Source organism: Lepisma saccharinum, chromosome 23, assembly GCF_977018435.1.
Source record: "Lepisma saccharinum chromosome 23, izLepSacc3.1, whole genome shotgun sequence".
Lineage (NCBI taxonomy): Eukaryota > Metazoa > Arthropoda > Insecta > Zygentoma > Lepismatidae > Lepisma > Lepisma saccharinum.
In genome coordinates, this window is record NC_139251.1 from 60,237,387 (window position 1) to 60,262,476 (window position 25,090).

Below are 25,090 nucleotides of genomic sequence, written 5' to 3' on the forward strand. Positions count from 1 at the left end.
ACATTGAGCATTTATAAGATACACTGTGTAAACGTTTGGAGTTGTTGTTTACTCCTAAATAAGCTTTGGCCTTGAACAGTGGGATCCATTAGTAATGCCGTGCAAATTGTCCATGACTATTATTATTCATTTTTATCTTGCATCCTACGTGTTTATAGCGATGCATTTTTTATATATGCTGGTGGAGAAGTTGTCAAAAGCTTGTTTTGAGTTTTTTTTAATTCTTGAAGCTCTTATTTGGCCAAAAAAGTAATTTTGCCTGTAGTATTATATGGGTGTAAAACTTGGTCCCTTACATTGAAAGAGGAACATAAATTGAGAGTATTTGAAAATAAGATCCTTAGGAAAATATTTGGACCTAAAAGGGATGAGGAGACAGGTGAGTGGAGAAGGTTACATAATTTAGAACTACATAATTTGTATTCATGTCCAGATATTATTAGAATAATTAAATCAAGAAGACTTAGGTGGGCAGGCCATGTGGCACGAATGGGAGAGGAAAGAGGAGTTTACAGGATTCTTATTGGGAAACCTGATGGTAAGAGACCTGTAGGAAGGCCAAGACGAAGATGGAGGGACAACGTTGAGATGGACCTAAAGGAAATCGGTAGAGATAGAAAAGAGTATATAGATCTTGCTCAAGATAGGGACAGATGGAAGGCCTGTGTTGCTGCAGCCATGAACCTTCGTGTTTAAGAAGGCTAGAGAGTTAGTTAGTTAGTTAGTTAGCTTAATGGGCCAAATAAAGTGCAAGAACATGGTGATGGACAATTTGCACGCACGGTAATACTCATGGATTCCCCTGCACCCTCACATATAAGGGGAATTAAATCACTATGAAACCCCGATCATCATTTTGGGACACGCTGAAAGTATAAAGTTGAGTTTGCTGTGTAATCAAGATATGTTTCAAAGATATCAATACTTTATTGCTTAAACAATATCGAACATACTAAATAAATAACCATCTTTATATCACATTGAACTTGTATGTAGTTGGCAGTAACGCCACCAGGGAGCACTGAGGTAACAACACTCCAAATTCAACAGTATACTCATTATGTCGAGCAGTATGACACTCAGCAAACAAAAATAAATCGGAAAATAAATGTTCAATTAACTCATGTCTACATTTTATGTATAGCGTTTTACAATATAGTGATCAATAGATCCTTGGGAGATTTTCCATGTTTGAAAATATAATATATTCAAATTATTATTTTTTTAATAACAAGACACGCAGGCTACGAAAAATTTCTTCCAGGAATTTGTTTTGTTTATTATTGGCTAATTATTAGTTGAGGAAAATTTCTGTTGCAAGGTTGAACTTTATGTGGAATTCTTCGCTGGTGGCGACAATTTTTAAATAGTTCGCCTTGGGAGCTCTTCGGTTTGACTGACGAATATGACTCCTGATATGGTAAACGAGTGCATGACGTATGGCCGGGTGCGGCCAATCCCAGACTCCGCGGGCTGCAGGCGACTTCCACAGCGTTGCCGTTTCGCTGCACTTCGTTGCGAGAATCGTGCAAGTGCTTCCCGTCTAGCCGATTCAAAGTATTGTCGCAGCATAAAATAATGAATGAAATATTTCTCATATTGCAAATTGAGTACTGCTGTACTGCAGGGTTTTTTTTGGGGGGGGATTTCTTCTAGCTGTTAACTTCATATGAACGTCGTCTCCTTCGATACCCGGTGGAGGTACATGGTGGTTCGGATCCCACTTTAAACTGTAGTTCCAGTCCCGATTAACCTACCTGTGCATAAAGGGAACTTAAAGAAAGAGAAAACAACTCCACTCAGCTTTATATAAACGTAATTTTCCCAGTATTATTTTATGTCGCACATTTAAACAGATATATTGAGTGCAACGATGTTGGATGAGAGATCCATCCAGTCTTCTCTGTATACAATAATAACGCACCTGCTGTGTACAGCGATTTCATAAGCAAGGGAAACAGAGCGAGCTGCGTACTAACGATAGCAACGCATAAAAATTATATTTTAAAAATTGCGCATTTGAAACTTTCACGCTAACATTTGAAAATATATTTCGAGCAAAATCGCATGTAAATTGTGTTTATCTCTCAAAATTCACTTAAGCATTGTATCGAGTAGCGGTGGTGGTTTCAGCATTTAACGTGTTGCTATACATTCCACGTGAATTATTGTTTTTATATTTTGGTCTCTTACACAGCTGCAACTGTTGTAATAAACAAGGAGTTGTGGGTTCATTTAGAGACACAGAAGTCTAAAAACTAATAAATTTTCAATAAATATAATGAGTGAAAGGTAAAAGTATAAAATGCTGTTCATAATGGATTCTGTTGAACTGGATAATTAAAATACAAGTCGTGTATCTTTCTTCTCACCACATCTTGCAAAAACTCGCCCAATAAAATATTGGGTCGATGAAAATTTTTGTTGTTCCCTTTTCCTTTACATACCTTTTTCACTGTGCTGAGGTAACCCCCAAACACTCCGCCGTGCACTTGACACCTTGGCTTATGTCGTGAGATGCGCCCATTCGTTTCTCCTGGTAGAAATATCTCTTCGCATTGACTATAATTTCTTTTGCACCACTATGATATTACCGTCTTGCCATTATCATGCAACAAAAAAAATCACAGAACCGCCACCACTCAATACAGCGCGTACGAACAAACACGCGAACATGTGAGAGACGGACTGCCTGGATAGAATGCACGTAAGAATTATTATACCTATGTGGGTGTTCAGGCAATATTCATGGCAGGAATGTAAACACAGAAGTGACAAAAGAAACTTTCGGCATCTCTACAATGCTTTCCTTTGCGCAACACATTGTTTCGGCTCATTTCCCGTGTCAAAGCTGCTTGGATGCGGAGTTTAAAGGGCAAGAGGAAACGCTTGGCAACAAAGCTCACTTTCTCGACATGCGTTCTTAGCAACGATGTCAATCGCGCGGGAACCGGTTGCCAAGAAAAACAATTCGCTCTGTTGTTTTCAATTCGCACCGTGTGAAAGAATGAGATATGGAAATTTGATTTTTATTCCACGGCCATCATTTTAAAATGCATTTCATGACCATTGCACTACCATTATATTTGGCTGAGATATTTCCACATAACAAAGCTTCAATCGCAAAAAAAAAAACAACATATTTTTACGACGGTTTTACACGAAGCTACACACAATTGAATTCGACTAATGTAAAAATTACACGAAAAAACTACACATTTACAAACATTTTTGTCTGAATAGAAAACAGAGCTAAAATCACTTTGTCTTGCCTTTGTCTAAAAGTAGACACTTGTAGCTTTCCAATGAGGTATATTTGACTTTCTTCCTCCCACGAAGTACAGTTTTACAAGCACGCTAACCGAGGGCTCAATATTTTTGTCACGGATAGTTGTCAAGCATGAACACCAAATTGCCAAGGCATGTTACGAGAAACTGGATTTCATATCTAATTCGTATGTCATGCGACATACCACATGCTTTTTTAGTCGAAAACAACTTAGCTACACTGCGTTCCAAAAGTCTATGGAGCACGCGAACGAAAACAAGTCTTCCTCGCAAATAGCGATTCGATACGTCTCGACCAATGAACGCTTCGCACAGCCCACTGCTTTCTCTTTCGTTTCTCCACGGACTCATGGGACGGGATGTAGAAGGAAGTGACTGAAAATACAAATGGATTTACATACTAAGAAGTGACGTCACTTACGTGTTGCGCATCGCTCTGAGAGAAAAGACCAGGTATGCTCGGGAAGGCAGTGTAGTTGTATGGCACACGATGATAATGACAGAAGCTCACTACGACGGGGAAGCAGAAGCCTAGAAAAAAGTAGACATTTAGAGCTGAATTAGACTTAATGTAGATGTTTTGAGCATACACTTGGTTCTCGACAGTGCCAAATATGCGCTTTAATGATGAATTTAGGGGAGGGGCAAGTGCACCTCCCAGAATGAGTGGCCAAGAATTACTCTCTGTTCGCTGTAAGAACGAACCCAATGAAAACACAAGCTGAATTTTGGCGATTTTTTTTAACCATAGTTTGCAAAGTATCAGCTTTCATGTTTATTTGCAGCTTAATGATAACAACACTATTTACGGTTTAACATAATTAGTATTTTTTACATTATTCTACACAAAATTTTTGCTATTTTTGCCTACAAGAATTATTGATTTTTTTTAAATCAAGAGAAATTTAAGTTTGTTTACATGTTACATTTCCTATCGTATGAGCTTCACCCCATCAGTAGATACATTTTGTTTCCTTAATAGACACCATTAGATGATTACGATTAATGTACTTTCACGGAAAGTGATTCTGATATCTTCAGATTCCTTATGTACATTATTTTGTAAATTATTTCTTTAAAGTGATTTAAATCAGGATAAAAAACACCCAATTTAAATCAACCTGATTTAAATCAAAGCACCTTGACGACGACCAATATTTTCAGGGGCAAAATAACACCAGAACTAACACATATGTTAAGGAACTGCTCTCAAGAGTCACGTGGTTTTGTTTATGTTAACTTACAGTGGATGGAGAATAAGTTCAGTCTCTCTCTCTCCCTCTCTCCCCCTCCTTCTCTTTCGAAGCTAATCTCTCGGACGCTACGAATCCTCACAAAATGATTCAACTATATAAAGCACATACGTTTACAGAGTACCTGAAAAGTTGCCGTACGCCTATAGCCTATTACCCCTAGATATATCATAATTGTAATTGTAGTTTATTCTCGTTCTGTTGACTACTACATTGTTGATATTTCTATCTGCAGCAGTATAGAACACGTCATTTGTTACATGATTACAGTACAGATACATCCACTTGATTACATATATGGGATGCGGCATTTTAAAAGTTACAAGTATATATTATTACATCGGTTTGATTACATGCATGGGATACAGCAGTTATTGTTACACACATATATGACATACCCTTGATAACATATTTAAGATGAAGATCAGCATAATTGAGTTACAAATATATACCGTGTGTCCGAGAAAAAAATATACCAATAAAGAATTTAAATAACTCAACAATCGTTAACGACAGAAATGTCAAATAACGTTTATTTGGAAGAGAAAAGCATAGAATTTTTTTTAACCAAAGAACAAGAAAAAAAATTCACCTTAGTAGATTTCAATGTGTGCTCCTTTGGTGGCGCGACAAACATCAAGGCGGCACTCAACCTCCATCCAAGTGTTCTTCAACATTTGATGAGTGACGGAGCCACATGCATCGATAATTCTTTCACGGAGATCATTGAGGTCTTGCAGAGGTGTTTGGTAAACCATAGTCTTCACATAACCCCAAAGGAAAAAGTCCAAAGGAGTCAAGCCTGGTGACCATTTAATGGGTCCACCCCTCCCAATCCAATTACCAGCGAAATTGTTATTAAGGAAGTTAGTCACACAACGGGCATAATGTGGGGGAGGGGCATTCTGCGTAAACATGTACTCATGAGGTATACGAGGTACAGCATACTGTTGCAACATTTGCAGGTAACTTGCACCTGTAACTGTAGCTTCCTCAAAGAAAAAGGGCCCAATTACGGAATCTCGTGTCGAACCACACCACACATTCAACTTGGGGCTGTCGCGTTCATGTTCAACAACTGCATGGGTATTCTGCTCACCCCATATTCTACAGTTATGCCTATGCACTTTTCCGGAAATGTGGAAGGTAGCCTCATCTGAATATGTTACGCGTGTCAGGAATTCATTGTCATCATCAATGCGTGATAGCACTTCACTGGCATAATCAAACCTAGCGGGTTTATCACTGCACTTTAGTTTCTGAACAAGCTGTAACTTGTAGGCTCTAAGCCTTAACCTTTTATGTACGATATCATGCACAGTAGAACGTGGAATTTGAAGTTCAGAACTAGCACGTCTCACAGATTTACGCGGGCTTCTCTGGAAAGCTTCCTGAACTGCAACCACTTTACCCTCGCTCACACGCTTCCGACCACTACATTTCTTCCTCAACAAAGACCCTGTTTCCAGAAATTGTTTATACCATTTAACAATGTAATGACGTTCTGGTGCTTCCTGTCCATATTGTTTCCGGAATCTTCTTTGTACCGTTACAGGAGACTTCAATTCTGCAAACCAAAAGCAGCACTCAACTTTCTGACGAACAGTAAACGGCGCCATTGTACAGACTACTCACGAACAAAGCCGCGCATGCGCTTAATTATGTTACGATTTTTTCCCTTCTGGTGGTAAAAAAAAAATCCTTTCTTCCCTCTTCCAAATAAACGTTATTTGACATTTCTATCGTTAACGATTGTTGAGTTATTTAAATTCTTTATTGGTATATTTTTTCTCGGACACACTTATTACATCCACTAGATTAGATATGTTGGATGCATATCAGCTTAATTAAAGTTTCAACATGTTTATATATATGTATATATATATATATATATATATATATATATATATATATATATATATATATATTGTATCAAATTGATTATGTACGGGTGAGACAGAGAAGGTAGTTTTAGATATGCTGTAAAAATTCTTCTATGCTGTGTATGGTGATGTTTCTAAGCGATATATATTTTTTTTATTTTTGTATAGCTTAATATTTCTTTCCTCCTTTATTTCACATGGAAGTTTATTGCATAGTAGTATTCCTGTGTTCTTGTATATGACACATACAAGGCCAAATTCGCGACGCGAATTTAAATGTACGTAACTTTTGTACAAAAAGCGACAGAGACATAAATCTTACAATGGGTATTAACTTTGTCCATGTGGATATTTTTTAGACATTAGACAAGAAATTCATGTCCTACATGAACGTTCAGTATGCGTTAAAGGTTACTAAGTTGTTAAAAAGTTTATGTACGAAGTAACAACAAACATGAATAAAAGCAGCTGTTTAGTTGTTTGCAAAAATTTTCAATGTGTATGTATGGCACTTATCAAACTGATAAAATAAGGATAAATATTTACGCATTTTATGCATTACAGACGATTTATGGGTTTAATTATGGCATATTCATAAAAAAAATCGAAATTACGATGTGTAGTGGCAACATTGGTCGTGTCAGGGGCCAGTGCCAGATGTGTCTGATACCTGGATATGTTATTCAATGAATGCCCAGATGAAACAAAAGAGTTGAAATTTCACAGAAAAAATATTGGTAGGTTATACAAGTTGTATACGTTAGTTTTTGTACGATAAATTTCAACTGGGCATTCTTCGAAGAACATCGCTAGATGTCGGGCACACCTGGTACTGTCCTCTGATACGACAGATATTGTACTGTAATATTTTAATATTGTAATATTACGCACCTAATACTGTAATATTAAATACCTAAAGTCATGAACGCCCTAGGCCTTGTCATCAACAGGTTGAGTTGGTTCACTACCAAATGTCTGTGAGCATAAAGATAATGTATAGTTGAAAAAATATCGGCCAATTTTAAACATAGTAGCAACATGATATATGCAAGTAGGGGTACGGGGAGCGTATTTCACATATGCACATTGAAATAGAGATTGGGGGCGTGGCTTGTAGTGGAGAAGTTTCTGGTTGGCTGGTCTATTTTTCATTTATTGAGTACTTCTATGGCGTGCTTAACCATTGACTACAAGCTTGAACTTGTTGAATGATGTAAACCACTTATATTTTCCTTTCCCATCTATTATCTACTTTTTATACATTGCTTTGATCTTTCCTACATCTTTCTATTGTAGTTCACTTTCACTAAATCCATACTTATCCTCCAGAGATTTATTTATATTTCTTCACCTTGTGCTGCCATCTACTTTTCTTTTTTGAAACTCCTCTCTTTTCATCTTGTGTTGTTGTTTCCAGTATGTAATATCTGGTTTGTAACAACTCTTTACAAAACAAATAGCCGCGCGCTTATATAGTCGAAATTAAGGTTTTGGCGTAACTCACGGTTTTTAAAGTAACAATTAAAAATGCTCTTTGTTTGCATCTGACGAAAAGCGGAAAATGAATATTAAATAATTGTATAAGAATTTTCATCCAACGCAACATTTTAAAAATTATTGTCTCTTTTATTTCCAATAAGAAAGTCTATTTGCTTTTCGAGTATTGATTACTATCCGATTGCGTTGTATTCTTCTCACTAGATGGTTCTGCTTATACTCTGTGGTTTACAGAAAGTGTTCGCACAAGTCAATGAAATAAATGCCAGTGTCCTATCCTATATCATTGAGGCAGTCTGCTAGTCAATAGGAAGCATGCATACACAAACCACGCCCCCAATCTCCATTTCAATGTGCACATGTGAAATACGCGTACGGGGACTTCTCAGACACTTTGCACAATGTTTTTTCTTACTTTTAGATTTCAAATTCCTTGCAAAAATATGTTATGTCTAAAATAATTACTTACCGGGTGCTGGGTTCATATCTTGTGGTACCAGTCTAGATATTGTTGTCGTTTTGTTGATATAGCGAATAGTCGACGGATAGGCTGCAAAGAAATATGAAACAGTTAGGTCAATTTCTAATTAACAGGAAGAAAATCTACAATATACAGGGTAATTCAAAATGAATGGTGCAACTTTACACAGTTATTATGACGTTACTATTTATGATAGAAAATCAGACAAGAAAAACTCTGGAAGTTTTAAACTTAGCGGGCTTACTCTGTTTAGCCGATGCTCCACCAGGATCGCCAGTGTCGCAAAGGGGCTAACGACCAGTAGATGGTTGATTGATTGATTGATTTGTTGTTTTAAGTCCACTTTATGCACAGTAAGGCTAATCGGGACTGGACCTACAGTTTAAAGTGGGATCCGAACCACTTGTGCCTCCACCGGGTGACCAGTAGATGGAGCTATCGAGAACTGATTCAATCACAATGGTGCATGCATCCGGTAGTAATGCGTATGCTTCACCCTTCCGAAAGATTTGCCAAAGTCACGAATTGTTAGTGCCTTCGAAACCGTTGAGAACGACTTGCTGTCTCGTGCATAGCAAGTACTTGATTGTCGTTTGGACCTTTTCCACGTTATACGTGGTTCCCATATTGAATCTTTATAATGTGAGTCATGTGAGTAAACTTCCAGAGTTCTTCTTTATATTGATGCCTTGTCTGATTTTCAATCATAATAACTGTAAAGTTGCACCATTCATTTTGAATTACCCTGTATATTACGAAAGTAACAACTACAACTACATTTTTCAAGCTAAACAAAATGACTGGGACTACTTTAAGGAAAATATATAAATAGTTACACTGTTGTAGAAGTTACCTTGCTGATCTCAATGGCGGAGTGGATAGCACAGCGCGCAACGACGCCAGGGGTGAGGTCTCTGGTTAGAATCTCGTCCTGGGCATGGGTGTTCTTTGTGATGGTCGTCCCTTCATCATTCATTATCATCCTCGCGATTAGCCAAAAGAGGCAGAAGAGCGAGGTAAAATAAACCAAATCAATCAATCAATCAACATGTGTAGGGTACTGTGTAGAAGTACTGTACTGTACTAATCACAGTACTGTATTAGTTGAATGATTAACAAACTATATTTATCCAGAAAATTATTTATTTGCAACTTTCCTACTTTTGAATATGTTTATATTTCTAAATTTCCCCCCTCAATGTTTCTCCCATGCAGTTGGTGGCGATGCAGCCCCATCAGCCCCCCCCCCCCTTCGGTTCCCCCTTGGTCATACGTACCCCTAAAATAAGCTGCAATTCCTCCTCCAATGGCCAGGAGAGCCACCGCGTTGATGAAGATTTGAGCTAAACTGACCTTCCACCGGCCCCGCGTCATGTACTGGTTCGACGGCCTCCTCATGTCACGGATTATCTGCAAAGAGAAGCCAAAAACGTCGGTGAGGGCATGTGGAGATTAAGACACACAACATTAAGTGCATTTATTGAGGAAACAATGCATGCAATCTGGGGCGCTCCAGTCCCCCGGAGATCAAGGTGGAAACCTAACGGTGCCACACGAAGCCTTGATCGTGACCTTGACGTGGTCATCCGATGAAGTGGAGGCTGGGACACTGATAATCCTACTTGGCAACTTTATGTACCAGGTTGTTATACTTAAAGTGACTGTTCAGAGTGGTGCAGCACGGGCTGTAATGAGAGTAGCAGTCTGAAACTTCGTAGATATGCTAATGAAGCAATGCGCTCGAGAATTATGGAAAACAAAAAAGATACAATTCTCGCCACCAGGGTAAAATATGGCGCTGTAAGCCGTCAAAACTTGAATTTTCCGTAACTCTGACGTCAAAGTTGGTGACAATGTCGGTGGCATTGCCTAACCATTGTGTGAGCTCCCTGGTTGTTGTTGGTGACGCTTGTTGGTTTTTTTCCTTTAGCGATGTGAATGTTCGCCGAATATTAAAACATGTTGTGCAGGAACAACTATTTCACTCAGTTTACGTGACTGATTGGTGTGGGTTCACTAGCTACTTCATTCTTGGTCCGTTTATCTTTGATGAGATGACACCTCGAGGGCCTGTTAGGTGTACAGTGACATCTGCACGTTATAGGGACCTCCTTGTGCAACACGTGATTCCAGCTTTGCAAGAACGGAACTGTGAACACACCACCATTTTCATGCAAGATGGGGCAACACCACATGTCGCTCGCCACGTGAAAGATTTGCTGCGAGAAACCTTCACTAATGACCGCATCATCTCTAGGCAGTTTCCAGATGCATGCCCTTCCAGATCCCCCGACCTTAATCCATGTGACTTCTGGCTGTGGGATATTTAAAACATCGTGTCTATCAGGGACATGTCCGGTCTCTGCCTGATCTGAAGGCTAGCATACAACATGTCTCTCAGATTTCACCAGACATGCTGCGAGCAACCGTCGACCATGCCGTGTTACGAATGCAGCATGTTGCTGAATTGGGAGGCCATATTGAACAGTTCTTGTAACCATAGTTCCTAATAAACATGCCAGAACCAATGTTCTCACGTGTTTGATCTTTCCTGTCTTTTTCCTGTAACTATACCACGTTTTGACTGCTTACAGCGCCATTTTGTACCCTGGTGGTGAGAATTGTAACTATTTTGTTTTCCATAATTCGCGAGCGCTACTCTCATTACAGCCCGTGCTGTACCACTCTGAACACCGTGATATTAATTATAACCACCTGGTGTAGAGGGCCTTGTGACCGACAGATGGGGTGGAGCCTAGGCCACCAAGAATAATCCTCCTACTCAACCATTTATGTGACCTAACAGACTACACGCTACCCTGAAGACGGAGGTAGATTCAGCCTCCGAAACGTAAGTAAATCACTTTTAAAAAATAACAGTGGTTAAAAGTCCAGAAACTAGAATGAATAAATCACCACTGATTAGCTACAAAGAAGGACGAATATTCATAAATAGGGTTTCAAAACTATTTAAAAAATGGCCTAAACAGAGTTCTTGCTCTTGAAATGAAAGTGATTTTTTTCACAAATCAGAAGAGAGTGGTTGTATAATTCGATAACATACGTTGTTTGGTGGTTTAAAATATATATTTATTTTTACTTCAGGTTACATAAAATATACAAGATTATTTTTGTTTGTCTTTAACGTCGTTCCAGTTGGCTACACCACAAGAAAGGGAGCATTTCCACATTTTCCAAAAAACCTGCCCGGACCATTTTTAGGACCCGAAGAAAAGGACGCCTAGTAACCCTAAAAGGACGCCTAGTAACCCTCAGGTAAAAGGTGGGGATAATTAATTTCATTATTTTATCATTGTAACTACAAAAGAACATGTAGTGTTGTTTTGTGTGTGGGCATCGCAAATTCAGTTTTAGTTCCCTTAGGATAATAATACAAGCTCCGGTGAAACCCCAAAAAATTGCAGTGTATTTGTCAAGGGCGCCCACGGGGCTAGTAGTAGTAGTGCTATTATTATTGCTTTTTGTTATATTATTATTTTTATTACTACCAGTAGTAATGTTGTTATTTAAATTACATACATTTGTAATTTCCATATTCTGTATATCAATCTTATATACAATAGTGGCAAAAAGTGGGTAGGCAATTGCCCCCCACGCCCCTCCTAATCGCCGCCAATGAACATTGTTAATAATAATAGTTGCTGTAACTTGCAGACTGTCACAGAAAACAATATTTTTGTTATAAAATATCGCTACAATTTCACCACTCGAATTACATTAATTATTTCCAGAAATCTCATGGGAGCAAGTGCTCCCTCTGCCCCCCCTTCAGGCACCCTTGTTGTATTACCAACCATATATATTCTCTCTTTATTATCTCTACTACTACTACTTCTTATGTTGTTTATTTCAATTACACACATTTGTAATTTCCATATTTTGTATATCTATCCATATACAATATTGGCAAAGAGTCGGGAGGCAACTGCCCTCACGCCCCTCCTAATCGCCGCCAATGAATATTATTAATAATAATAGTTGATGTAACTTGCAGACTATCACAGAAAACAATACTTTTGTTACAAAATATCGCTACAATTTCAGCACTCGAATTACACTATTTCCAGAACAACAAATCTTTTGATATCTTAGCAAAGGGCGCTGTAGAAGTAAAACAAAATTATACTGCGTATCAGTTGCTGATGTGTGAGGAGAACTTTTCATACTCTTTCTTCCAAATTCGAACAATTTCTCACCTAGGAAGAAACATAATATAGGAAATATTCTAGTGTTTTGTGGGGAAAAGACCACTCTTGCCTCACGACTGCCATCTGTTGTTGTTTCTTGCATACTATTTATCTTCTTCCATAGTTGATAATTAATTAAAAGAAGAGAAGATAAATTTTGTTGTAAATAGGATTCTTTTCATTTCGTTAGGAACCAATATAGTTGAAAATGTCACTTTCCTTTCATGAAACCATTGAAAATTAATTTTAATGCGCTTTAGATTGTCTACGTAGTCTATGTAAACTACAACCCAATGTAATCTACGCATAGATTACGTGTAGAAATGCATGTAGACGTAAACTTATAGTCTACGGCACATCATTGCCCTTGAACCTCTGTACTCCCTCGAGAAAGTGAAATATTTTGCATGGTTTATGAAGATTGCGTTGTTTATGAACGTTTTCAACTGTTTTTAGTTTGCGGAAATGTGTTGTGAAGTGCGTCTGTTACCATAGCGTGATATCTTATCATGAAGCAGAACAGCCTGAAGGCTTCGCGCAAATGGATATACAGTATGTAACATTGTTATTCGTAAACATAGAATTTCCGAGGAAAAAAATGTCATATCTACTAGTAAATATAATATAATTTTCATATGTACCTGGTAATTAATGTTAATGAAGTGAAGATTTCAGCAACAAATGTCAATAAGAATGTATGTTCAAAATGTATAAACAGAGCATATAATTTGTGTGAAAAGAGAAAAACACGCTGTTTCATGCAACATTGTTATTCGTACAGGCAAGAGTTTCAATCTTCCTCGCATACAGCGCCACCGCTATTCGGGCGATTTTGTGCAGTTTGCAACTTCGTAACAAGTTTGAACATGCAGGCGCGCTCCCCGTCAAGCGGAATGCTGGAGTAGGTATTGTTGTAGGCCTATCGTCTATCTATCAGCGTGTTCGAAATAGGCAAGGTGAAGGAACTTAGTTCCGATATGAAGGATGTTATTATAAATTTGACTCTTAGAGGTTATTCGATAAGAAAAATTGGACAAACAGTCAATAAATCACACTCCAAACTTCAATACATAGTAAACAAATTTAGAAAGGTATTGTTAGGAAACGAAGAGAGAGACGGTTGAATAAACGTAATGAACGCTTTATTTTAAAAAGAGTGCGAGAAAACCCGCGACTAAGTGTTCCTCAGTTACGACCGTTAGTAGAAAATGTTGCTGGCAAGATGATGTCCGATCAAACTGTCCGACGTGCCTTGTGGAAGCATGGATAGCATGGCAGAATACCAGGAAAGAGGCCGTATGTAAATAAGATGAATCGCAGGAATAGACTTTCATTCGCGAGAGAGCACATCCACAAGGACCAGGAATTTTGGGATAGTGTCATATGGTCAGACGAGTCCAATATTAATATATACGGGTCGGATGGGATAAATAGGGTCTGGAGAAAATCAAATAAAGACAATGATCACATTAACACAGTTCCAACAGTAAAACACGGTGGTGGGTCATGAATGATTGGGGCTGTATGTCCTCCAAAGGTGTTGGTACCATCCAGTTTATTGATGGTATCATGTATGCATATGTCTATTTGGACATATTGAAGAACAATGTAAACCAGAGTGCCCAAAAAATTGACATGCCGCCTATCTACAGATTCCAACAAGACAATGGCAGTAAGCATAAGGCGCGAGTTAACATAAATTGGCTAATATGGAATGTGCCCAAACTACTACAAACACCAGCTCAAAGTCCAGACTTAAATCCCATTGAGCATTTATGGGCAATTTTGAAGAGGCGAGTCCATAAAGCAGGCGTCAAGTCCAAACAAGAGTTGAAAACTGTTGTGCAAGCCGAGTGGAATAACATAAGCTACGAAACATGTGGAAAACTGGTTCATTCTAAGAAGAACAGGTGTCAAGCAGTAATTAAAGCCAAAGGATAAGCATCAAAGTATTAGAACTGTCAGTCAATTTGCTCTGAATATACTTTTTTCTTTAATATTATTAAGTGTACGAATAGAAAAGTTGTACAGAAATGGCATGTTTCTCTTTCAGTTTCATTTATTTTTTTATTGTCATTGGTTATACAGAATTTGGGTAAGATTTGATGTTCATAATGATATTAGTTATTGAATTGTAAAGAAACAAATTCAAAAGAGTGTATTTCCCTTCAGATATTAAAGAATTTTCTTTGAAAATCCGTGTGTACGAATAAGAATGTTACATACTGTAGCACCAACACGACATTCCATACGTTGCTAGGTTAGGAGTGTTAGGTTTAGAGCTGATAGCAATTTCCGACGTGTTCTTTCGCTATTTTAGTGTGCATACAAACTGTTTTACTAATAAAAAGGGCGAAAGTACGTCGAGAAGGCAGGTTTTGACCTATGCGTGCCATACTTTGGGATCAAATATCTCCGTTATTTGTGTTTTACGCAAGTTGTAACCAATTATATATTACGTAAAACATCGAACTCTGTCGATTAAGAAACATCAACATAATTCTCGAGGGGGTACAGCGTGTTAACAGGATCTCTGGCGTTGTAACGCGCTGAGCTGACCGACTAACGACTGAGCTACCGCGGCTCTAAACATCATGTATACTAACTTGTAATATACACGTCTTCTACCCATCCACTTTTGCCTTTAGATGGCGGCTGCTGATTATGGATGACCCTACACCACCCGTAATAAAATTCTGGCTACAGGTCTAACAGCAACGGAACGAGAGAAGGCGGTAAATGTTGCCGCTGAGTATCCGAGGGAAGTCAACAGTGCTTCGTGTGTTCGGTCGTTAATGTGGTAAACGATGGAGCGTGATGTCTGAGCAGGGTATTGTCACAAGTTTTCTTCTTACCATCGTGGGTCTTACGGATACTCCACAGCGTCTGTGGTGACGGCCGTTGCAGGAAAGAAGCTGAGGAGCATTTTGACCACACTTGCTCTTGTAAAATTTCTGCCTTTGAGGTCATTTGAAATGGGATTTTTGTATAAAGTCCAATTTATGCACAGGTAGGATAATTGGGACTGGACCTATAGTTTAAAGGCCTGATCCGAACCACTGCTCAATGTGCTTCCACAGGGTATCGAACTCGGGACCCCTTGATTTCAAGGCGACGACGTTTATTTATTTTTGACCTGGGAGAACTGTTCTGGTAGTGCAATTGAATGAAATCGCTCAACGAATTTTAAAATATTACTCAACTGTGCGCGATTTATGCACTGTTTGAAAATAAGATTTAATTTATAATAAATATTTTTTTCAAAATCATAAATATTCAATGACAGAATTTTCCACGAATTTTCTTGAAGGTGGGGTATATTTTACGCTGTTTGTTCACTTCATAAGTAATGTTTCCAGTGTCGTACGCTTAGTTCAAGATCTAGGATATCTCACAATGGCACGAGGTCATTGGCTATGGATGAAGAGAGATGGCTTAGCCCGTGTAAAAACCTTGTATAAGTGGTTAGACACACCCATTTTGGTCGTTTTCGGCGTCTTGAGGGAAGTCACATTGCCATGACAACCGGCACAGAGATTGCAAGCTCTTATTAAAATATACAAGTTTGTTCACAATTTCCTAAACGACTGTTGTAGTCCTTGAGCTTCGCAGATAGCCTAAATATACGATCCTGACTGCTTCTGAAAAGCATTTACAGCAACTTATATGCGGGTCAGCACTTATTACAGTTACTGTAATTTTGGTTTCTTATTGTCTCACATTTTTCGAGAGGGTGATTATTAACCGCCCCGTGAAAATACAAATGTAAGTTATGGCAATCTTTAGACCTTTTGTTAATTTCACTGAGTTAAGATCCGCTGTGATCTTTGCGATTCGGCGTCTGACTAGCGTGTGGAAGACCCGGGTTCGATTCAATCGCGTGTGATCCCAGGCGGGAAAATTATCGTTAAAGTCTCTGTACTTGGAAACACCCAAGCCTCTCGTCTTCAGTACCTCGGGGCAGAAATGGAGGGAAATAAAGGCCGCATCGTAGTACTTCTTACATCACTTCCACTATAACCACGATCGAGAATGTGTGGTACGCTATCTACATGTCCCAATGACCATGACACGTTGCACCTTTTTTTCTTTTGCCGGAAGTTAAAGTGAAAATCGGGTGTTGTTTTGTGCTGTACAATTTCTTAAATTTTTCACTAACAAAAACACTATACGACGACCAGAAATAACATCCTGGAATTATCCTCCAGACAAAACGAGATTATGTATGTGCAATGACATGTTCTAAATACATTTTTCATGCATTAAAATCGTGACATGACACGAATTTAGCAAAAAATGCGAATTGTGCTCTTTTTCGTGAACTTCAACACATCTCGTGCTTTAAAAACAAGGAATGCCCTTAAAATTCAACATTTCTTATGTTTTGGGATTAAACAAACTAAGTGTACAATATTCGCGCATGAATAACGTGCACTCTTTCCAAACTTTTATCCTTCTAAAATAAACTATGTTGTGTGTTATACATGGATTATTCCGACAGATACATGAAACCGAGTGTAAATGGATATTTGCCACGATTTTTCAAACATTGTGCATCACCGAGCAAAGTGATTGACTTCTGACGGAAGATAGAGTGTGCACCTACCGCCACACGGGAGCCGTGATATCTGTATTTGTCGCGCTGGAAATGGAAAATAGTTTCCAACGTATGACTCATTAACAGGCGTAAGTCATCTGGGTAACGGATCCGGTTTTTTATGATTTTTCCAAATTTCCCAGTCGGAGTGGTTAGCACATCGCGCTACGACGCCAGGGGTCCCGGGTTCGAATCCTAGCCTGGGCATGAATGTTTGTGGGTGCCCATTCATCAATTTCATCATATCATCACTCATCTCCATATTCGCAAAGCAGCCGAAAGTGACACAAAAAGCGAAGTAAAAAAAAAAAAAATCAATCCATCAAATTTCCTAGCAGAAGACTAATTGTCGTAGAATTTTGGAAATTATTGTCGTACGAAATATGAACTTTCCTTAAAGTAATAAACGTTATTTGGATTCGAAAAAAAATATATTTATGTTTAAAAAAAAATCTAAATTACCTTACGCAAGCATGTGCGCTTCCCATGGACAAAGCACTCTCCGTTGAGAAGCGACTCTAAGTATCGTAGTATAGTGTGAAGTGGTGTTGAAGTAAATCGGAACCTTAGTAGAATGCATTTAGAGACTTTATTTTAATGCTAAGAGAACCCAACCTGACCTTACTAACTAACTCTCTAGAATTCTTAAAGCCGAAGGTTCATTGCTGCAGCAACACAGGCCTTCCATCTGTTCCTATCCTGAGCAAGATCTATATGCTCTTTTCCCTCCCTACCGGTTTCCTTTAGGTCCATCTCAACGTTGTCCCTCCATCTTCGTCTTGGCCTTCCCACAGGTCTCTTACCATCAGGTTTCCCAACAAGAATCCTGTAAACTCCTCTTTCCTCTCCCATTCGTGCCGCATGGCCTGCGCACCTAAGTCTTCTTGATTTAATCATTCTAATAATATCTGGACATGAATACAAATTATGTAGTTCTAAATTATGTAACCTTCTCCACTCACCTGTCTCCTCATCCCTTTTAGGCCCAAATATTTTCCTAAGGATCTTATTTTCAAAAACTCTGAAACCTGACCTGCTTAACCTAACAACGAAAACTGAACATAATCTTAAGTAATCGATAAAACTCCGCAGTATGTGTTAACAGACGTAAACCGAAATCGAACAATATAAAAATTTCATTCGCAGCATGATGAAATAGCAATAAAATAAAAGGAACTTGGGCCCAAATGTTTGCTAAAATAAAAAAGCAAGTTTTGAAAAAAAAAACCTCGAATAATGGAGATCCTTAGAGATAAGATAGAGCACCAACTATTGCAGTGGGAAGCTTAACATATCAGCTCGCAGTTGCAACAAGTTTAAAAGTTTGAGTTTAAAGTTTTGAGTCCAGTTAATGCACAGGTACGTTAATCGGGACTGGGGTCCTACAGTTCAAAGTGGACTTAAACCACCAGGTATCGAACCCGGGATCGCAAAGCGACGACATTACTACCACGCCATCGGGGTGGCCACTTGTGCAACGTCACAATTTGAACCGAACCACACATTGCTTTTTTTTCGCAGAGAAAAGCATTCCTGACATCACTCAACCACCGTACTCTCCGGTTCCCGCTCTGAGTGACGTTTCACTGCAGTTCCCTTCTCTGATAAAGCCACAAGGTAACGCGATTCGCAACAGATAGAATGCGACGATCTAACTCCGGAATATTCCAAAGGAAACCTTTCCGACTATGCTTCCAACAATGGCAGGATCGATGCAACAATATGTATGCGCGCAATGATCCTACTTTTAAGGTGATAAGTTAAACGTTGCCATACCTCCTACCATTAAAGTACTATAGCATGTTTCGTTGCTACGATGCTAGGGATCCCGGATTCAAATACCGACCTCGGCATGGGTGTGCTTTGTGAATGTCACTTCATCAATTTCATCATATCATCGCTCATCCTCATCTTCGCGATTAGCCAAAAGTGGCAAATAAATTAAGTAAAAAAGAAACAAATGAATCAATAAATGAATCATGTTAGATTGCCCCAAGGTAACTTAATATACTATAAGGTAGCGCCATCCGAAAATTGCCGATCATGCACGAACGCGTGACGTCATGTGGGAGGATCGGTTATGCTCGGTGCCCCTTCGGTTATGTTCGTTCGGGGCTGGGCAGAAGCAAACGGCCTCTATCATTTCTATGCGAGTTTCAGAGAGGGAAAGTGTTTCATTACTTTGAGGGGTAAATATTAATTATCATACTTCGGGATGGTATTGAGGTATTCCTTTAATGATTAGTAACATAATTAAAACATGCTACTTTTAAAAGAGGGGAAAATTGCACATGCAAAAGTATTATAAAAATTCATTTTTCTGAAACATGATCGATATATTACAAAGAAGGTTGTCCGTGTTCTAATTAGAATTTCAGAATTCATCATTTCATAAATCGTATTATGATTTTAATAAGAAACGTTGCATGCTAAAGAAGAATTGCATAGTGAAAGAGTTACAAAGAAAGAATTGATAGACAGATTTGGTTTATTTTTGCTTTTCTGTCTTTTTTTAAAATATGAAAGGAAAACCCATAAGAGGTACCCCCCCCCTTTCGATCTCTTTCTTTGTTTCCACAAGCCGGCTTCCTTGGCGTAGTGGTTAACACATCGCACTTCAACGCCAGAGATTTGGGTTCGAATCCTGGCTTGGGCATGGATGTTTGTGAGTGTTCATTCATCATTTCATCACTCATCCCTATCTTCGCAAATTAGCCAAAAGTGGCACAAGAAGTGAAGTAAAATGAAGCAAATCAATCAATCAATATTTGTTTTCACATATACTATCACATTTACTAAATTCTCAATTTTCCCATTAAGGACAAATCAATATCTTGCCCGATTGGATTCGAATCCGGGACCCCTGGCGTCGAAGCGCGATGTGCTAAGCACTACGCCAAGGAGATCGACAGAGGCCTCCGAGGTACTACGGGCTCATAGAACGTCACAGGAGTACTATCGCTATCGGATTATAAATTATGGATATTAGAGTTTGGATAATAAATAAATAAATTATATAATATATAATCTATAAATAAAAAACACCCGTTCTTTATTTATAGAATCTCAAAGAGAGCGATAGTTTGCCAAACTAAAAAATAATCCTATCTTGTTCTCACGATAATAAAAATAGAAGGCATAATAAAAAAATAAATTGGTAACTATAGATTGACACAGAATTGAATAAGCTGAATTTTGATGTAACTCGTTTTTATGTGGTTCTACTGATTAACTTTTAATTGGAGTCCAAACTTGAATATCCGTAATTTCTAATCCGATAGTAGTCCGGTATAATCTATTTACAACATTTAACACAACGCAGTACAAATGCCTAATATTTAGTTTTCTGACTAAATAGTTCCTTCTTATTCATTCAGAACGTTGCAATCATTTCCAGGAACATTTCAAATTTTACATAACACCAGAAAGTATTAAAATTATACTGATATACTTAAAATCCAATCTTTACCATTCACCATAATGTAACTTTATTTTTGAAGTTATCAAATGAAAGAAGCAATATACAATCTAGATAAAATTTTACTCTGCATTTGATACTTACTCTAAATTCGAAAGAATTCCCAATCTTCTTCATGTATTTATTTACTGTACAATAATTTTCGTACGGATCAAAGTTCCACAAGCAAAAATTTTTTGAAAAGTTTTATGTGGAGGAAGAATGATGAAATAGTGTGTAAGATAGTAGTTTCAGACTTTGAAAACGCAATTCCAGTTTGTAATTTGCAGATATTTTTAATCTGTAAGAACAGGTAAGAGACCTGTAGGAAGGCCAAGACGAAGATGGAGGGACAACGTTGAGATGGACCTAAGGGAAATCGGTAGGGATGGAAAAGAGTATATAGAACTTGCTCAAGATAGGGAAAGATGGAAGGCCTGTGTTGCTGCAGCCATGAACCTTCGGGTTTAAGAAGGCTAGGGAGTTAGTTAGTTAGTTAGATATTTTTAATTTCTCTGGTTCAAATTTGGCTGCAAGTTATCGTTGTCATAGTTCTAAAAAGTATTTTTTTGTATTAAGAACTTTACATACAAACGCGTGCAGAAGATGAGTCGAAGTGTACAAGTACTAATTTAACTAAGTTAACCTACTCGAAATACTTGATGAGTACTAGGAACATCAAACTTGAATGTCTTAACCTACTAATTCAAGCCTATAGAAATAGATTTTTGATCACACGGTAAATGAAACGCTTTGAGAATATCGATGAAAATATCTTAGTTTAATTAAACAATAATGGAGAAAAGTTACATGAACTCACAATGATTGACCGTGCACCTGTACGAATCATTATTCGTTAAAGGACTTTGTCCGCAGATTTTCCATTTCCATGTGTGTCTGAGTTGTATACCCGGAAAATATACTCCAAGGCTGATATGCGACACACATTTGTACATTAACGAAGTAACTTGCATTACACTAATCTTAGATCTTGCTCTTTTTGACAGAAATGTACTACAAAGAAATAATGTAACATCCATTGGTTTATATTGAGTACAAGGGTACAAAATTATTCACAATATATTTGTGAAATACCAAAATTGAACAAAGTTGCAAACATTTTAATGATGGGTGTAATATTCACTTATGCAATATTTACCATCGTGCATACAACGCTATGTAACTCGAATTGAAAATGTACTAAGTGAAGTTCATTTCGAATAGCGTGAAAGTTAGTACACGATCTTCGAAATGCCCATTTCCGACAACGTTTTTCACAATAATGTGAACATACAAATCACAATCAACATCGGTCTGTGTTAAATGAAATTGTTAATAATTATAAATCCGACTTACATAAAATGTACTTAACAAATCAGTTAGGCTCACTACGTACTTCGCACTAGTTGAACACATTTCAAAATATTGATGACTTCTCTTGTAGTACTGTCGGTTAGGTTACGTTCTAGATTTTGAACTTTTTTATTTGGTTAAAGCGGTTGAAAGAGGTTGTTTGTAGTGTTGCCCACGAGACGAGAGTTTGGCCTGTCTCGTCTCGTGGAGTCTCGTGGAAATGCTGTCTCGTCTCGAAAATATTCGTTTGTCTTATGACACATGGTCAATCTCGTCTCGTCTCGAATTTTTAAAAGCCTGTCCCGTCTCGTCCCGTGGGCAACACTAGTAGTTTGTAATCTTTAATTTATTTGCTTCATTATGCAGATGTGTATTTCTCCTTTGTAATAGATCGAATATGTTTTCCAACAACGAAACATTGCTTGCAGTTTGTGTATATACCAACGTCTATATATTTTTCACTTTTTTGGTAGCATAGTCTTTAGCCTGTTTAGGGCACGTTTCCTTATTGAGTGTCTTTCGTAGCGTACAGATCTGCAAACCTTATCAGCACGTCCTACAAGCGAAGCATATTGTGAAGATAAGTGTTTAGGAGAACTACACCATTTCCTCAATTATTTGATACTAAAGTAATTGGATGTAATTTTAGCGATGGCACTGCAGTTGGCTTCAGCACGTTCTTTGGTGGAAAATACAGAAATTCTGCTTTTAGATCTCGCACATAGTCTTCTTCACAATAATTGGCACTGCACACTTGCATTTTTTACATTTCGTCTACAAGCATGAATCCATTGTTTACTTACGCAATTATCGACTGGAAATCTATGATATTTTATGTCATTTCCTTTAGTTTTCTGGTTATAGTTTTCATAGCTTGCTACAGCACAATTAGACATGATTGCAGTCTACAAGTACAAAAATACAATAAAAATAAATCGAACGGTACAAAAACAACAACCTGCTTGTTCCGATTTTTGCGACGTGTTAGTAGCTAAATGTACCCCGCACCAAACTTACTGCACATAGCAACGAGCACCGTCAAACCCGATCCTCCCAGATGACGTAATGCATACGTACTTCACATAGCAACGAGCACCCCCTGAGATTGCCCCTTTTTTCGACAGTATAGAAAACTTACCATTAGTTCTTTCCAGAGAACAACGGGACGGTTAAAGCCTACTGGGAGGTCATCTCAGACATGTGATAAAGCATAAGACATTGTATGAAATATTGTAAGCATCCACACTGCCTGCCAGTTAACATTTAATGCAACTTCCGCTGATGTTCCACACAATCTACACTCGCAAAGAAAATACGGATTCCGGAAAAAGTAGTTGAAAACATTTCTTCAATTACACTACTTAAATCATACATTTTAATCAGCTCACATCTTCTTCTTTTCTTGGCTCTCACCGCCTTTAAGCGATTTCCAGCCAAAGGTGCCGAATACTGATTTAATTTCATTTGTTCTTGTTCCATACACAACAATATGTATGCTTTATTCACTTTCTTCAGGAAATAATATTCTCCATTGTCACTTATTCAATTCCTAAGGAATGGGAGGTTTTGTGGTTTGTAATCAGGTTACACCATCATTCTAGTTAACACCTAATTTCTACTAGGAACCGGAAAAACTTTCAGGTTAGTCAATAACCAACAAAATTGCTTCAAAACAGATTTGAGGTCATAATATATTATCACACTTATGCCAAAACCACGAATATGCTAAATCCTACTTTTGAGATAAAAGCATTTCAATAGTCAAGATGATCCCAGAAAAGAAAGGTTTTAGATTTGTATAAATGTTGTCATTGGTAAAATATGTACCTCCTTATGGCTGTTTATTAGGACATAAAAGTTACCACTGGAATCTATCAACAAAAGTAGTCATAAACTGCACTAGGTCAACGAAAAGAAAAATTCACATTGGTGTGACGACATGGCATTAGTGTTGCTTTTATATTGAACAATTTCAACGTCGCATTATTGAAATCACATGGGGCGTAACAACTACAATTCCGAGAACATTTTGCCTGGCCTTGAATCAGAAACAAAATGATAGATAATTTGATGTATCGTTATGTGCGTTTTATGATTATTGCTTCTTATGCATCTTGGCACGGTTTTCTGTGCGTTACGGCAAACGTGCTGAAGACGCCCTCTTACATAAAAGAAAATCCTTGAAAATATCTCAAATGGCAAACAAGACAACCACACATCAAGCAGAGAGAAAAGACCTTTTGTCTTCTTGTCATAAGCCTTAGACACATCTTTTAAGAACGTTGATAAGAAACCACTGAACATTGTTTTCAACTAGAAAGAAAATCTCGAATGTTTTTGAACAATAGACTCGGTAACCGATAGCAACAGTGATGAAATGCCAAGGATCCCAAGGTGCTTTGGTATACCGCTGTGAACCCATTTCTTCTGAAAATACAGAGAATGTGATTTCCTAAAAATTGCAAACGGAGACAGGTTGAGTTGCGTACACTGTGTATCCGCCAATCCAAGGGCACTAAAGGAAAATCTATTTTTGATCACTTTCAGATCCTGAATAAAGTGATCATATAGGTTACTTTGAGTTCCAACGAACTTCGTTTCATCATAGGCCTGTTAGTATATAAAATTTTCTGTCTGTGTCTACAATAGTGTTTCTGAGTAGTCGCTATACAACATTTAGTGATTGTTACGATTCGTGCAAGCAAGAATATTATTGATGTATGAATATGGTAATTTTAAAGTTTTTCGGCCCCCTAGCACAGTGACGGCGCTGGAAGTATTTTGTAAGAATGCAGAAAAGTACACACAAATTCTATATTATATATTGCAGTAAGATACTATATTTTTATGTCACACACAGGATGCCCCCCCCCAAAAAGAAGCAGAAAATCAGTTCTGTGCTATCACGAAATACAACTTACCTAACGGCCAAACTAAAAACATAAGCAACAAAATAATAAATATAATATAGTTACAATCTCATGGATTGGCGAAAAATAAGATACACACGAGCCTGCGTTCCATTCAAAATTCTTTCACTTCACTTTACCCGACACTAAACAAGAAAGAGTAT

General features: G+C 37.9%; 1 protein-coding gene across 1 annotated transcript in view; it reads right to left on the reverse strand.

Moving 5' to 3' along the window:
• LOC145977782 (atrial natriuretic peptide-converting enzyme-like) overlaps positions 1–25,090 on the reverse strand; it is a 202,600-nt gene that overhangs the window by 96,638 nt on the left and 80,872 nt on the right. The window contains exons 4-6 of the mRNA XM_083110058.1: positions 9,680–9,812; positions 8,391–8,471; positions 3,710–3,819 (exon numbers count right to left, since the gene is read on the reverse strand). Coding sequence (XP_082966184.1) covers positions 3,710–3,819; positions 8,391–8,471; positions 9,680–9,812 — 324 coding nt within the window. The remainder of the gene's footprint in view (positions 1–3,709; positions 3,820–8,390; positions 8,472–9,679; positions 9,813–25,090) is intronic.